General features: G+C 42.3%; 1 protein-coding gene across 6 annotated transcripts in view; it reads left to right on the plus strand.

The window, feature by feature from the left end:
- Window positions 1-16,278, plus strand: part of LOC135198093 (polycomb protein SCMH1-like) — a 166,524-nt gene that overhangs the window by 77,541 nt on the left and 72,705 nt on the right. For all 6 annotated transcript variants that reach the window (XM_064225538.1, XM_064225533.1, XM_064225537.1 and 3 more), the window contains exons 11-12: window positions 1,682-1,861; window positions 4,410-4,511. In XM_064225538.1, the coding sequence (XP_064081608.1) occupies window positions 1,682-1,861; window positions 4,410-4,511 (282 nt within the window). The remainder of the gene's footprint in view (window positions 1-1,681; window positions 1,862-4,409; window positions 4,512-16,278) is intronic.

Raw genomic sequence — 16,278 nt, forward strand, 5'->3', positions numbered from 1 at the left:
AGGTTTCGAAGACTGGAGAACGTTTGAAAGTGTTTGTAAGAGGCAAAAGCTGAATCTGAATTTTATCAAGTGTAAGCTATGTAAATATAGAAATGAATGGGACTGTGGTGCAGATGATAAAGTTAAATGAGAAAAAAAAGTAGGTTTTTACATGAATTGCTTCTGAAGGACATCAGGTGTAAGTGTCTAAATTTAAGTTTAGGGAAGAGGCTTGTATGTCAGTTAGTAAGTATTGTTCCCAACATCAGAGGATTTTTTGTCTTCAGACTATATGTTACTATGCAAAGCCAGTGCCACTTCCCAGGGCAACAGGAATGTAGACTGATGATTACTGAAATCCTAGTGAGTTGCTGTAGGTTTCTAGTGAAGAGGCCCCTTTATCTTTTAGGGCTCTTTTATATTATGAGCTGAAAAAAAAAAATTTTAATTCCAGTAAAGCTGAAAATAATCAACTACTTTTTAATAGTGTTCTTAAAATGAATTTGCTTTGGACAGTCGTCATTGAGAAATTCCATATGTTTTAACGATGAAAACATAAGGTGTTTTACACAAACATGGTTTCCATGATAAGGCAGATGATTAAAACATGAAATATGCTGTGCAAATTTGATTTCATTATACTGTACATCCAACTTTTCTTGTGATATCAGTGATTTTTATTTGTTGTGGGCTTTTATAACATATGATAAAGTTCACCATTTTAGCTTTAATTTCAGCTTTTAAAGACACCAAGTTCATTAATTTACCATGACATCTAATATACACAGAGCTCTCAAAGAAAGTTATTGCTAAGCATTTTGTCTCAGTGAAAGTGTGATCTAGGGCAGACATAATTTAAACCCCCCACACCCCCCAATTTCAATGGGTTAATTTGAAATATATTTGCTGATGTGGGTCTATGAGCCTCTCTCTCTCTCTCTCTCTCTCTTATTTCTCTGACTGGATCATATAATTGTAGTCGTCTCTCTCTCTCTCTCTCATTAAATAGTGTGCCATTTCCAGTGTTGCTATGCGAAAGGCTTAATAGTATGGATGCATACTACATGGCTTTTCTTTTATAAAACTATAATCTGCTGTAAAAATGCAGAATACATTCGCTCCAAAATTCTTTATTTGAGGAAATTGAAGTTAAAAATGCATTAACTCAAAACATGTAGTTTTGAGAAAATTAAAATTAAAATTTGAATGCACATGATTTTTTATTTTGTACTACTTGTATTTGTGCCATAGTGGCTACATTCTTCTCATTCTGCTCATTCCATAGTACCAAATTTGCAAAAATTGCATTTTTGGAGTTAATGCATTATACCTTTTGCAGCAGTTATAGTTTGTTTTAATGCATTATACCTTTTGCAGCAGTTATAGTTTATGTTATAATATGGTAATTTAATCTCAAATGTAGTGGATGTTTTCTCTTTGTGTAATTTACTCTAGAAGTTGATTACTCAGTTTTTGCTTACGATTGGCTATAGTGATGGACCAAACAGTTTTAGGGGTAAATGTTATAGTTATTTGTTAGGTATGCTGGGTTTGATGAAGTTGAATTATAATTCCCAATAATAAAGAAAGTTGTACTGTTTTCCTTGTGCAATTTATTTAAGATTTATTAAATCATTCTAAAAGTAGCCTTGATCTTCATTATGCTTTAAGTTTATTTCAATTGTCTTATTCATGCCTTCAGTTACAGTTGATGGTGAAACTGAAACACACAGATTGCCACCTCTTGAGAAAGTTGAAGACTTTTGGACGTCATTAGAAAACTTGTTTGAGGATTTAATGACTTGTGAAAATTTTTACACTCAACAACCAATATCTCAATGTACAAAATGTGCACGTCAGAGTCCAGCACAATTCAAAAGAGGTAAGTTTTGAAAGCAGTCACATTTACTTGGTACTGATTTTCCTAGTTATTCAAAATAGCATGTTTGTTCTTCAAAATTTAATCGCACGCTACTAAGGTCAGAGATGTTGTGTTCCCAAATGAAAGGCCAGCAGATTTAATATTGACTGGACCATTGATGACAAATTAAACATCAGTGAACATTTGGGAGAATGTGTGAAAGTATTTATAATAAGTTATTCATGAACATTTTGCCAGTTACATTGTGCACTTCAAGAAGGCTTTTAAGTATTCCATTGTTACACTAACCTTTCTTTTGCTAATAGTGAGTGTGTACTTTGTATTTATTGTAAGTGCAATATATTTATTGATTTGAACTGCATTATTTGAGATAATGTTTCACTGGCAGTGACATATTGGACTGCCTAGAGAGGTGAACCTTTTTCTTGAGATGTTGGCCTTGTGTACTTCCTGTCTGACCTTTTTTTTTCTTTTGCTGTGAATAACTTCTTTCCTATTAAAATAAATCCATTTGCTGGAATATTTTTCCTGCGTTATTTGTCACTGGTATTTGTTTTGATAAATATAGTTATCAGTGTTTTGATTTTTATCCAGTAATTGCTTTTTTTTTTTTTTTTTTTTTTACTACTTTGGCAGTCAGCACTCTGTTTTCAGTTTTCTATGTAGGGTGTGCTGTTTTGCCATATGGAGTTTTGAAGATTTGAATTGTGTATATTGATGCTTATGACAAACTCTGATATTCAATTTTAATTACATATAAGAATATAGTTTCATTTTTTTATCGTTTTCCAACTAGGGTGTGAATTTGTTCTGGCCTAGAGGCAAGGATCTACTGATGAATATAGTACTAGGATTGATGTGATATCTGGGGAGTGTTAAATTGGGTTGGAGGAGCAGTGGACATGTTCGGAGCTGAGATACTTCGTCTTGTAAGCTGTAAAGCAAGATAGGAAGAGAGGCCATAATACTTGAATAGTTTTTAATGCCAGAAGAATATTTATAGCCATAGCTTATGTATACATAGTTGTCAGCACATTCTTCTTTCCTTTCCTTTCATGCCTTAAATCTCTCCAATTAATCCCTCAAAGCAGAACGGGTGCTGCACAGCAGGTGAAAGTCTTTTGTCCTACCTGCTGTTCAGATTCTTGCTTGACTGAAATGGAGTAATAATTGTAATTTTGCAAAGAAATAGAGAAAACATGTATAATCCAAACAAGTTACTGCATCTTGAATCAATCTCAGTAAAAGCGCAATGGCAGCAAGTACAATTCTGATGAGCTAAGACATTCGGAACACACTTGGTGAAAAACAGGTGAACTAGACAGCAATATGGGCAGCCATTTGATTTTTCGTTTGAATGCTGACTCGCCTAATTGGGGCAGAGATTGATTGATTGACTGTGAGTTATCTGATGTCACAGCTACCAATTGGGGCGAAGATATAAGCTAACTTTAACAGTAGGTAAGATTCATCTCAAATAGAATATTTATGTAAATTTACTGAGATAAAAAATGCAGCAACTTTTTTGGTTTATACATATTTTTCTAATATTTCTTTGCATTTTTCTTTGTAAAATTACAATTATAATTGACATATCATAAAAGATAAGAACTAAATCCAACAGCAACCCTTGGGTATATTTATGAGCAAGTATAAAAAGATGTCATGTGAGAGAGAGAGACACTACATGCCTCTTTGAAGTCAAATACACAACTCAATCATGAGACGGTTAGAATTGGCAAGCTAAGCCAGTCTAAAAGTTGGCATTAGTAAATTTATAGGCTATTGAAGTAATGGAACATCTTTTCCGCCTTAGTTCTCCAAATCGATGGAATGTAATATTGGTACTCGTATGAGGACATTTGTCTATTAAGGGTTAGTACAACTACCACCGGTTGTTGGTGGTGCTACTTAATCATGAAAAAACTCTCATTGCCTGTAGTTTCACTACTGTATTTACTAAGCGCTGAATGGCCTTTGCTGCTCCAGTGCTTGGTGTTACACCTAAACTTAATAAAACCAACCAACCAACCAATCACTACTGTATTTTGGGCTCCTCCTTTCAGGTCATCAAGATAGATACATTGCTACTAATGTGTAAGAAATATAGTGGAAATAATTGCCAATATTCACATTTGCTTTCCTTTAAGTAAGCAGTATTTGGAGATAAAAAACAAGCTGTCCACTATGATGTAGATCAACACCACATTAGGCTAAACTTTTAGCGTAGATAGGGCACATGATGATCAATGGAGAGGAGCCTGTTAGTCAAGACACCTGCCAGTGGAAAGACCCAGTAGGGTATAGAGAGAGTATGGCATGAGTCCTGATAGACAGTACACAAAATAGAAAGATAGGGAAGGTCTTTCTTGATTTCTAATCCTGTAATGGAAAAATCTCAGGTTCAATTTGGATTGAGAATGATGATGGTCCATATGTTGATAAACACTAACACTGGATTTTTAGATGGTATTCATAGTTTATTTAAAGAGTAAAGGTAAATACAAGTGCAAACAGCTAATTACATCAATTTTTCTTCTGTTGACAGATCAAGAAGCAGCTCAGGTCAGTGGAGGTGTGAAAAGAGAGGCACCTGATGATAGTGGGGATCTTCTTAACCCCGCAAAAGTAGCTAAAAGGGTTTTGCAAGGTAAATATGCACGTTTCATTCATTGTTGCATTCTTCTGTATTTGGTATATTTAAACACATGGTAGTGGTGTCTATTTGAATTTTAACTTTAAAGCTAAAAAGTGTGATTTTGCACATATGGTGGGTATAACATTTTTTAATTTGACACTGGTTGTCACTCTTTAATCAAAGAAAATATGAACTTGAGCATACAGCTATAGTATAGGGACAGAAGCGCTTAGTTTGTGTCATACTAGTTTGATGAGAAACTTAGGTACTGGAAATATTATATAACATATTTCTGTGGGGTAGACCATTTTTCCTAGAAGTATAGATATGATAATTTTAGATATAAAGACTTGAAATTTTTTACTTGTAGTTGACTTCTGAAATGTGTTGACAGTTGTAACCCTATTATCTTTTCAGTGGTGGGCAAATATCTTGACTTAAACTTTGCTTAGTTAGAGCAATATATTCTTGATGTATTTAATGCTATAAATTCATTTGGTATGTTTTTCATCATTCGATGAACAACCTACTAGTTTAATATGAATTGAGTATAAGTTGTCAGAAGTCTGCTATGACTTGTCAGATTTTCTTGTCACAATAAGAATTGAGTAATGCTGATGATTAATACGGTATTCATAATAGACTTCATGTTGGCTCTGGAGTTCATAGGTTCTGATGTGTTTGTCATGTATTGTCTATAATAAAGGTTCCTGGTAGTATCCCTTTGGGCCCAATTTGCATTGTTTTATCCCCCCCCTTTGTATTCCATGTTCCCCAACTCTTAGGCACACGCACACACACACCACAAACATCACACACACACACACACACACACACACACACACACACACACACACACACACACCAAGGAGAGTCTTGGTGTGCCTTATAGTGTGAAGATCAAGTGTACAGGTTTAATTTAGGGGTGGTGAGCAGTGGGTTTTGGCTTTTGATAACAGATTTACATTCAAGGGATATGAGAGTTTGGTAGTGAGATATACAGGCAGTCCTTGGTTACATGCGAAAAACGCCATTAACCGAAACGTGGCGATTTAAGGCGCTTACGGCACCAAGTTTCGGTTCATGGCGCCTCTGTTAGGTCTGTTATGGCGCCATAACTATTATTGGCAACTCATGTTGCCACAACTCTGTTAATGGCAACTTATGTCGCTAATAGCCGAAACTTGGCCCGTTAGGGTGCCATAAATCGCCGATTTTTAAAACCGGATTGCCATGATCCAAGTCCGCTGATAACTAGGGACTTCCTGTACTGTGCAGCTTGAAATTTGAACTTTCTTTCCGTACAAATGATGGAAATATGAATCACTCAAATAAATAATTGAATGTGATGAGTTTCGACATCTGGAAGAAAGTGTTTGACTAGATTTTATTGTTAGTGACTCCTGTACTTTATATATAATACACATTTTATAATACATACTAGTTGTCCAAAGGGATTTTTATATCACTACATAATAAGAAACAAACTTTAACAGTGTTGTTATTATGCAATTCTGCAGATAGTTATGTTTTCTTAGGTTTAGTCAGATGTCAGTAAATATCTAAAATGATATTACATACCAGTTGTCTTGGCTGAATACCAAATGTTCGATCAGGGCTTTATGGTAGAACTAGCTTTAGCACTTGCAAAATTTTACGTATATATGTAGGAGTCATGCTATCTGTACTGAGCGTTTAATTTCATTAGGTTTTTTCAAGTTTTCCCATTCAGCTGCACTGGACCTCAGCCTGCCTGTAACATATCTCCACTGACATTGAATGTTTGTTGTTTGCATTTAAGTGTACACCTTCACCTTGTATAAGGGTATCAAAATATTTTTAGTGTATTATGATATTATAGCATCATTAATACTAATATACAAAATTTTAAAATAGCCTAATGCATTTTGCCTGGTGTAATGGTAGCCAGTTTTAGTATAGCATACCTCTTAACAAAGTCTGTCAAAAATCTTTAATAGATTGAAAGTTATGTATCAGAAATAATAGTTGGGTAAGGGAGGAGGAAAGAAAGACTTTTAGACTAGTTAGACAGACATTCGTATGTTTGATTTATAAGATTTAAGTTTAAGTAAGTTTGATTCTTGTTTAATTTGTACGAGCAAGGGTTGTAGATGGCAACAGAAAGGCCAAGATCATGTAAACATTGCAAAGTGCTTGGTAAAATAGATCATGCTACAGTAGGTACCCCAGACTGTAAACTAATTTAAACCAGTAAGAAAGAAACTGAGAACATTTTGATGAAACTTTTGAGCAAGAACTAGAGCATTGATTTTTTTAGACTGGTGTACATAGTTAACAGTACAGAGCTAAACCAAAAGTAGTGCTGAAGGGGTCTACAAAACTAATGGCACCTGAAGTGGATTAGCATTGATCAAAACGAAAAAAATATGAATACAAAACAGAACAACATTGCTCTGAAGATAATATAAAAATGGGATTCCTCATCATATTGTGCAGATCAGCATGAACAGAAGCTAAATGAAGGCAACTGATGATCTTAAAACAAAAGAAAATGAAGGACTTTATGTACTTAAGAAACTTATTTTTGATTATGTCAAATTTAAAGCTCAACACAGGGAAAAAGGTTTGTAAAAGTAATGAAAGCACTTACATACTGAAGTGAACATTCCTTGGGACAATGAGTGATTGTTAATTAAATGGAGACTTATGAGCTTGGAATTTTCAGGACAGGAAAATAAAGTACAGGACAGGAAAATAAAGTATATACATGATTCATCCATTTTTTTGTGCAACAGGCTCATTTTTATGTAGTCATCTTTGCTTTATTTCACTTGATTGATAATGTAATCCTATCAAGTCGAGTACTAACTTGAAGACCCAATTGAGTAGGTATCAAAAATAGGTAGTAAATTAGAACATACTTTATGTAAAAGTAAGTTATCTGAAAATAATGAAACTACTATAGATTGTCCTTTCCCAAAGTGAAAGGTACCCATGGCATTCTGGCAAAGGTTAAACTGAATTTGTTCTAACATGAATATGAATCTACGCTTTCATATATGGATTACTCACACTTGGTACTTTTTGGCTGCTACTGAATCGTCTCTTAAATTCAAAATCCTATTGTTAGGCTTATGGTTAGGCGTGATCTGAAATGGCCTGTCCCCTCCATTGTGTTGATAGCCATTAGTCGTCCTCAGTTTTTTGTACTTGTCTTTTTTATCTTTGTGCCCCCACTTGAATTGTGCTATTGTTAGGTCGTTGACTAAATAGCATAATTTTCCCCTTCAGCACCATCATAGCTTCCTTGCAGTCTGTTTTTTCTGATTGGGATTTTTTGACCGTTTGTTTTGGTGACGGAGTAGTAGTGCCATCCCCTGTTGTAAGAAAACCTTATACAGGCAGTCCCCTATTTCTGACGGTGGTTCTCTTCTTGAGATGCGCCGTAAGCTGGACAATTGTTGAAAATCGCAAGCAAACCTTACTTTGAAATGTTTGGGTGTCTATTAAAAAATATGTAAACTGCATTTTTATTGTTTTTCATCACAAAACCTTCAAATATTGTTTACTGTATATACTATTGTAAGGTTTGTTGTATGGCTTAAAATTTTGGGATTAAACATTACATGTGGTATAGGCTAGCTTTGGAAATGTGTAAGAGTTTGGCACTATAGTAGATTCACATCAACTGTGCATCTGACATCTAGGCCTGTCCCTTACGACGCTCCAGATTGGCTGCTGATAAGCCAATCACAGGGCTGAAAACTCAGTCTCTCGAGAGAATTCATATAGGCAGGATGTATGCTCTACCTCTCCTGAGGGATACGTCTTTCAAAAGTATCCCCCAGGAGAGGTGGAACATACATCCTGCCTATGTGAATTCTTTGAGAGACCGAGTTTCCAGCCCTGTAATTGGCTTATCAGCAACCAATCAGGAGTGTCGTAAGGGACTAGCCTAGGCATCAGATGCACAGTTGATGTGAATTTACTGTAGGCTAAGCCTAGGCTTTGGATTTTCCAACAACAGACTACAAATAAAAATGTTTTATTTAATTGAGAATCTTTTGTTATTGTCATCTTGTTTCTATAGTGGAAAAGTGCAAACTTTAGGGACCAGGCTACCATATTGTTTGGATTTCCTGACAACAAAGTCAATAAAGCAGCATTTCATTCCACAGAAGTCGACAAACTTTTATTTTTGTATAATCACGACAATAAATATAAATGTTTTACTTATCTGAGAATCATTTATTATTAGGTTTTTAATTTATGGCTGTTCTAGGGAATAATAAGTGCATTTTACCTTCATTTCCTGAACATTTGTTTAAACAAGGTAACTATTAGCCGGCATTTGTAATTTGTCAGCTGATAACTTAATTCAGGATTCACAAAGAATTGTTTATTTTTTATTCCGTTGGTAAAATGATGCTGTAAATTGAAAAACTTAGTCATGCAATACATTTAATGGAAAAAAAAATATGTGAATTAAAAATCATAAAATAGAAAATTAAGGTTAATCAAAGACTGCTCTCATCGAAGCTAGCAAATGTTTTCTAGAATTCCTCTTCTGTTATAATGTCATTATATGTATCATTATAGCTGTCGGTATCTCCATTTGGTAAAGATAGAGTAAAGAATAGAAATGAATGGTTATTATACTGTTCGGTAGTTTCAGTGGTTGGAGAGAGTTAATGCAAATTTATGATTACTATACTGTGTGCTAGTTAAAAGTGGTTGGTTCGTTTGCTACTTGGTAATGTTGACGAAACCATGTATGTAAACAAAAGGTTGGAAGCTGTTTTGTTTTCTTTTGTTTATTATAGTTAATTAGTAATTATTTGAAATGAGTACATACTGATTATTTATACATTTTATAGGCATAATCTAAGCTTTTAGCTACTTAGTTTTAGATGTCAGAATCTTAGACTAAGCTACAGTAGCTATTGCTAACATAGCCTAGGCTTATTGCCAGAATCAAAACTCAACATTATAAGGGTATATGTTAAAATCCTAATATAAGCAGTAAAAATGGGGTTGAACATTACATGCAGTCAAATATTACTCAAGTATGTACAGTATTTTGCCTTTGTTCCGATACAAATACAAACCATCGGTCCTTTACAATAGAAATGTAACTTGCGGCAGCTGGAACCGGTCGTAAGCTTCAAACATGGGAGTTTGGTAGTTAACTGCTTGTCCGACAGTGCACGTGCCGCACGACTGGGAGGTGAAGAACCACTTTTGCTTTCGGCCGTGTGTTTGGAGGACGTGTTCGTCATCGCTCTCTGCCCGCTTCATTGTCGTATGCTTTGCTTTTGTTGTGAAATTTTCAACTTGGTTTGTCAGTGTTTGAAAGTGAATTGTAAGTACATACTGTCTTTTTCATCTTTTATTACATTGATTTGATGGATCATCGGACATGGAGCTATCCCCGCGCCCCCCCATCAACCGTAGATGTACCCTGGGGGTGGAGGGCTGCAAGTGTGGGGTCTTTGCTCTTTCTGAAGATTGATCCTCATTTGCGCTCGGTGCCGAGGGCGGGAGTGCTCTCGGCCTGAGCCTTGTATTTTTTGGGTGAAAGTGTGAAAGTGAAAATCGTAAGTGCAGTGTTCTTTTTCATTTATTTTCATTCCCTTTGCACTAGGTGCCGGGGGCGCGAATGCTCTCGGCCCGAGCCTTGTATTTTTTGTGTGAAAGTGAAAGTGAAAATTGTAAGTGCAGTATTCTTTTTCATTTTCATTTATTATTATCATTATGGATCAAGGTTTCCGTTCATTCTCGGGAATTGATCCTCATGCCCTTTGCGCTCGGTGCCAAGGGCGCGAATGCTCTCGGGCCGAGCCGTGTAACATTTTCTTTGGTCGGAGGTGCAGTGGGTGTTGTACGATGGCGGGAAGAAACGAAGGCCTGCCAAGGAGTCGTCGGAAAGCTCTCCCGCGACTCCCTTGGTAACGGATACTTTGTCTTCTTTCCTGCCCCCCCGCTCAGCTCCCACGTATGGCACCTTCTCCTCTTTTGGGGTCGAGGTCCTTCTTCTTCGCCCGATCCGTCGAGCGTAGAGGAGGGCGCTCATTACCCGACGTGCATTTGTATTCGGGGCTCATTTGCTCGTCTCTCTCTCTCTCTCTCTCCTCTCTCTCTCTCTCTCTCTCTCTCTCTCTCTCGTGCAAGGGGGGACCCCCCTAACTTCCAACTATTGCTTCCTCAGCGCTCCTGCTGCGGGGGACGACCTTAACCAGGTGTGGATGTCGCTGGGACTTCAGGGCACGCCGAGTGTCCAGGGGCTGCTCCAGCATCTGGCAGGGCCTGTGCCGGTCACCCATGGAGCGGTGACCACCACGATCTCGACTCCAGGGTTTACACCCCTCATGTGATGTCGGTAACGCCTACGGCCGCCGTGCAGGGCCCAATCGCTGCCGTGCCAAGGAGGGGCGTGCCTCCCCCTCCGGGTTCTTCATGCTGCCAGCCCCGGTCTTCCGTTGCCCAAAGAGCTCGCCCCTGGACCTGCTGCCGGTACCCAGGATGTCGCTGGCTCCTGCCCCGTCTCCTGGAGTACCTTTTCTGTCTGCCGTACCTGCCGCTGCTGCTGTTCCTGCACCTGCTGACGTCTTTTCAGCCTGCGGTGTTGCTGCCCCAGACGCTGGTCCTTCTGGACAGGTGCAGCCGGGTCCTGTTGCTTCGGCAACAGCAGCCCCGGCTCCATCCTGGATGGAGGACTTGATGTCTGTCCTGAGGGAGCTGATGAAGAAGAAGAAGAAGAGGAAGGTGTCGTCCTCGTCTTCGTCGTCTTTTTCGTTGCCTGCTGCCACCTCTTCCCCTTCGACTCTCAAGGCTTCCAAGCCGAGGAAGAATAAGGCTGCCTCCTCCCCTCCTAAGAAGGCTCCTTCGGGAACTTCTCAGGGCCCGTCCCACTCTGGTGGGAAAGGGGGTCCTTCCGCTGGTCCTCCTGCTCCTTCGGGAGTAGGGCCCGTCTCTCCTTCTGCAAGGAAGAAGAAGACGGGGACCAGAGGGGTACCGGCTAACACCGGTACTTCCTTGCCTGGTGCTAGAGGCTCGACCTCTTGTCCGCGAGAGGTACTGAGTGTATGGTCACCCACGGGTGGCCGTGCAGCCAAGACCCAGACGCCAGAGGAGCTTGCTCGGCGCCAGGATCAAGGCACTGAGCGGAAGGCTGGCGAGAGCCGCTCAGGTGACTCTCGCCAGACCAGCGATCGCTCTCGTAGCGACCAGCTGGTTACCAGGGTTGCCGTGACGGTCCTAGACCGACCACGGGCTGAGGCTGGCAAGAGGTCCCCTCGAGGCGGTTCGACGCGCCATGAAAACGAGCACCGGTCCCATTGCGACAGTGGTCTCTGCAGGTCCCCTGACCACCGCTCCCACCGGGACCGGATGGATAGGGGGACCAGCAGCAGCTCCCCTGACGCACAGGACGGGGCCGCTGTTCCCGGTCCAGCCGCTCGCCCCAGGGGAGTGGCACGACTAGGCCTGCAGCTCGATCGCCTGCAGCCCCCCAAGCACACCGGTTCTGCCGGCGAGCGAGGGGGGAGTGTCAGGTCTTCCTCTCCTGTTCCTCCAACTTCCTTGGGTTATACCAGGAAGGGCGAGATAACAAGGAGTTATCGTGAGGGGTGCGCCTCCCCCACGATCCCGCCAGGACGCCCTATGTGCCAGGCACGGTCCCCGGATCGACCAGGTCGTATGCGCAAGTGGCAGGAGGAGACCGGGAGGGGTCTGCCGCTGTTCCTCCCTCTGAAGGAGGAGGGTCTCGGGAATCGCTCTTGCTGGAGGGGCTTGATGGTCCTACTCCTCAAGATGCGGGCACTCCTGAGATCCAGAGGAATTTTGCTGAGGTCATTGTGCTGATTCGTCAGCACAACGACCTCGTGGAATAATCGCCAGCCGCTGGTCCAGACCAGCAACTCGACTTAAGACCGACGCTCCGTTCCTTGGTCTAGCTTTTCTCCAAGAAGCTGCTGGTCCAGACCTGCAGCTCGATCGCCACCGTCGGTTGGCGATCGCCTGCAGTCCTCCCAGCCTACTAGCATGCTAGTAGGAAGGGTAGGAGCATCAGGTCTCCCTCACCTGTCCCTTCAACTTCCTTAGGCTACACCAGGAGGAACGAGGCAAACAGGAGTAACCGTGAGGGTGGGGAGGGCTGGCAAGGACGAATGACGCTTCCCAGACTCTTGGAGGGACCATCACTGCTGTTCATGTGACGGTCAGTCTGGACCACGCATTCAAGAGAACAGGGCGAGCTCCCCCTTCGGTCCTCTTGAGAGGTTTCGGCCTTGACGAGGACTGGGACGCGTTGGAGGACGGTATCGGCTCTCTCCTGTCAGGTGCTCGATCAGCCCCACCCAGACGACGTTCACGGTGGCGGCAGATGCTTAACCTACAGTACGAGTTCGTAACCCTCCTCGGGAAAACGTTTTCTCCTGACGATACGTTTTCCCAGACTCTGAGAGGCCATCGCCGCAAGGTGATGGCTGCTCGTACTCGCTTCTCCAACTGCTAGTTCCACTGGGAAGGCGAGCAAGTATCCAATTCCTCCCCCATTCCCTCTCTCCTTACGGCTACGAGGGAAAGGGGAGGGATCCTGCAGAGAGTTCTCTGTAGGATTCCACGTTGGGGACTGCGTTCCTGGGGGGGACCCTTGGGTCCTACTGGACTTAAGTCCCCGTCGTTGAGGAAGGATCCTGCCCCATCCTCGATTTCTACGGGAATCGGGAGGACCACCAACCAATGATCGTCTGACGAATTCGGTGGGGGTTTTGCCGAGCGCTTTGAATTCTGCGGAATTTCTAGCACTCTCAGAGTGTTCGGGTTTTTTACGATCCGCAGACACTTGGGCGAAACCATGGTCCAGAGTGGGCTAGACGAGAATCCCCGATAACTGTTACTACGATAATCGGGAATCTTGCCGAATGCTCGAATTCCTGGAATTTCATGCGTTTGGAAGAAGCACGGCTGCTGAAGGAAGAATATCTCACAGTGAGCGACTAACCCTGGGATAGAGAAGAACGGACGGGAACATCCAGTTTGGCTTGAACTATCGTCTTCGGTATTCTGTTCTCACCATTGAAGCTTTCCTTCGGGGAAGACTTCTCCTTCACTCTCTTGATTAGAGAATGAAGGGTGTCGGCTTCCAATCCTTATTCTCATTCCTCGAATGGAAAAGAATTTAGGATGGAGGTCCTTGTACAGGAACCTACAAATATACTACATATATTACCCTCGTGACATGATTCTGTTAATCAGTTGAATTGTCCGGGGTGTAGGCACATACCGTAGTTAACTCTACGGATTGTGACCGAGACGAATAGTATATCTTAATTGAACTGCAACTCAGGACTGCCTGCAACCTCCCAGGGGTTACCAGTTTCGATTTTGAGATACTTATGGTATTGTTACGACAATACCACCTCAGCTTTTGTATTTACCGAAATCCGTTTCGTTTAAATACAATTGCTCTAGCATATTTTTTTATTTTTTACGCTCAATGGTTCTAGCCGAACGCATTCCTTCTTGGAATGGATTACCTGGCAACTCAGGATGACGAGTGAGCGAGAGTTAACTGTGTATTGGACTGCCGACGCAGCCCAGTACCAGCTGGCTCTCCGAGATGCACGGTCGGGTTATGTCTCTCTCCCCCACAATGATTGACTACCGAACTGTATCTCTGCCCGACAATCACAGACTTAGGTCTCTGACGGGGATTCTTGCATACATGAATGACCATCTCTACTGCATTGCCTTGGAGCATTGCGAGAATTTTCAATCAGAGATATCTATTGGACTCAATCATCTTTCTGTTTACCGCACGGTAACAGAAGTCTGTAGCCTAGTCTCCTGCTGCATCGCACCCCTGCGATAATGCGGAATGATTTTTTCTGACATCTGAGTTTGTCTTCTAAAAATATCTTGTATTCGTAGGTGTGCAATTGTTCATTGTTCACCCCGAATTACAGATGTATAACGGAAGACATCGCCTGCTCCCCGCCCTGCCAGCTCTACTTCCAAGTACTATTGTCCTCCCTGGATAACCTGAAGAAGAAGATGATCAGCCCATGAGAAGCAGTTCTTCAGGCAGTACTTCCCTGTGTTTTCATTACTGAAAAGCGCCCTGCTTTCATTGCAACTACGACTCCTCACCGAACAGCAATGAAATAGCGGTATAGCGTTTTCAATTCTTTGTAAGCACAGGTTCAGAATCTTGAGAATTCTTCTCTCGATTCGGCTGTGAAGATGTAGGTGGCATTCACCTTCCACCTTCGTCTTCAACGGCACATAGTGTTGTTTCTCCTTAGCTGAGATTCAACTACTTTGAGAATTCTGTCTTGCCATCAGGGACCTCGGTCTCTAGAAGGCAATTGACTTTCGCCTGTTGGGCACATGCCTTAAGAGAATCATCACCTCGCCGTCCGGCATCGGTGGCAAACAAATAGACGATTTGTATGGTTTCTCGGCATAACCCTTTAATGGCGAAGGTCACGTGACTTGCTCGGATGCTTGGACAACTTGCCTCACACTACCGAATGCAGTCAGTCGGCAGCTGTCAGAGCGCCCGAGTCGGTTATGAGCTACACTGTGGACTTAGTTCGGTTGTTCCAGATCAATCATTACTTTGTCCTACTAGCCTGTCCCAGTACCCATACCATCGACACCCACCATGGGGTGTCGGTGTCCTATCCACTACGAAGATGGAGAGACTTTGCCGTAGGGGGATACGAGACCGCCAGAGACTTCTCTGCAATGGGATACGAGAATGCGAGACACTTTGCTGCAGACGGATAGACCAGTATGGGTACTGGGCATCACCGAAGAGGGAACTGCATGGCTTTTCCTGCGAAGTCAAGCATCCAGGGGATGGGGATCTGTGACGCTCGATTTTCATACCGAACTTCGTAGCAAAGACTCAGAATCCTTCGGGCCATGCCGATCAGTTCGAGTTCTTCACAATCCCCTCCCTAATGGACTTCACCGCCTTCGATGCAAAGGAGATGCTGCTTTGTCCTGTGAGGGCGCGACGGTGCTATCTGAAGAAACTTGACACCTCAGGTCTGAGTGTTGACACATCTTCGTTAGCACCGGGATGACCAAGAAGTTACAGGAACACTCTTTCTTGCTGGCTGCATGAGGTGATCAGGAGGGCGTACGAAGCTGATGGTAGCGACGACATCCGTACCCTTCGTCCGAGAGCCCACGAAGTCAGATATTGGTCCTTCCTTCGCGTTCTGCAAGAACTTCTCCGTGGCGCAGGTACTGAAGGCAGGGGTCTGGGCCAACCAGACCACCTTCACCTCCTCCTACCTTCGGGATATTGCCCACAGGTCCTTGGATACTTTTTCCTTGGGACCCGTGGTGGCTGCTCATCACGTTGTGTAGTTAACCCAGCCCCTAGGAGGCAGAACAGCATCGAATCCTGGTGTGACTGTAGAATGGATGAGTGAATGAGAGTGTGACTGGCTCCTCTTCCCCATCTTTTTCTCCCCTCTACCTGTGGGCAGAGGGATATGGTCGTCACCCTGCTGGAAGGATGAGATGCAGGTAAGCTACACGACCGAGCCCCATCCTATCCCTTTCATTAGGGATAGGAGTGAATGTCCACCACTTCCCCCAACAAGGGGGGGGGGTAGTGGAAGCCAACAAGAGACAAACCCATAACTTTATGTTGCCTCTTGCAACAGGAACAAGTTCTTGCTTGCTAGTTTTAAGAGATACGCTTGCCTCTCTCTTATTACTTGGGTCCAGAGGTCTGACCATTGATCCTGCGGTACATACCCCGATCAATTGGGCA

This window comes from Macrobrachium nipponense, chromosome 21 (assembly GCF_015104395.2).
Source record: "Macrobrachium nipponense isolate FS-2020 chromosome 21, ASM1510439v2, whole genome shotgun sequence".
NCBI classification, from domain to species: domain Eukaryota; kingdom Metazoa; phylum Arthropoda; class Malacostraca; order Decapoda; family Palaemonidae; genus Macrobrachium; species Macrobrachium nipponense.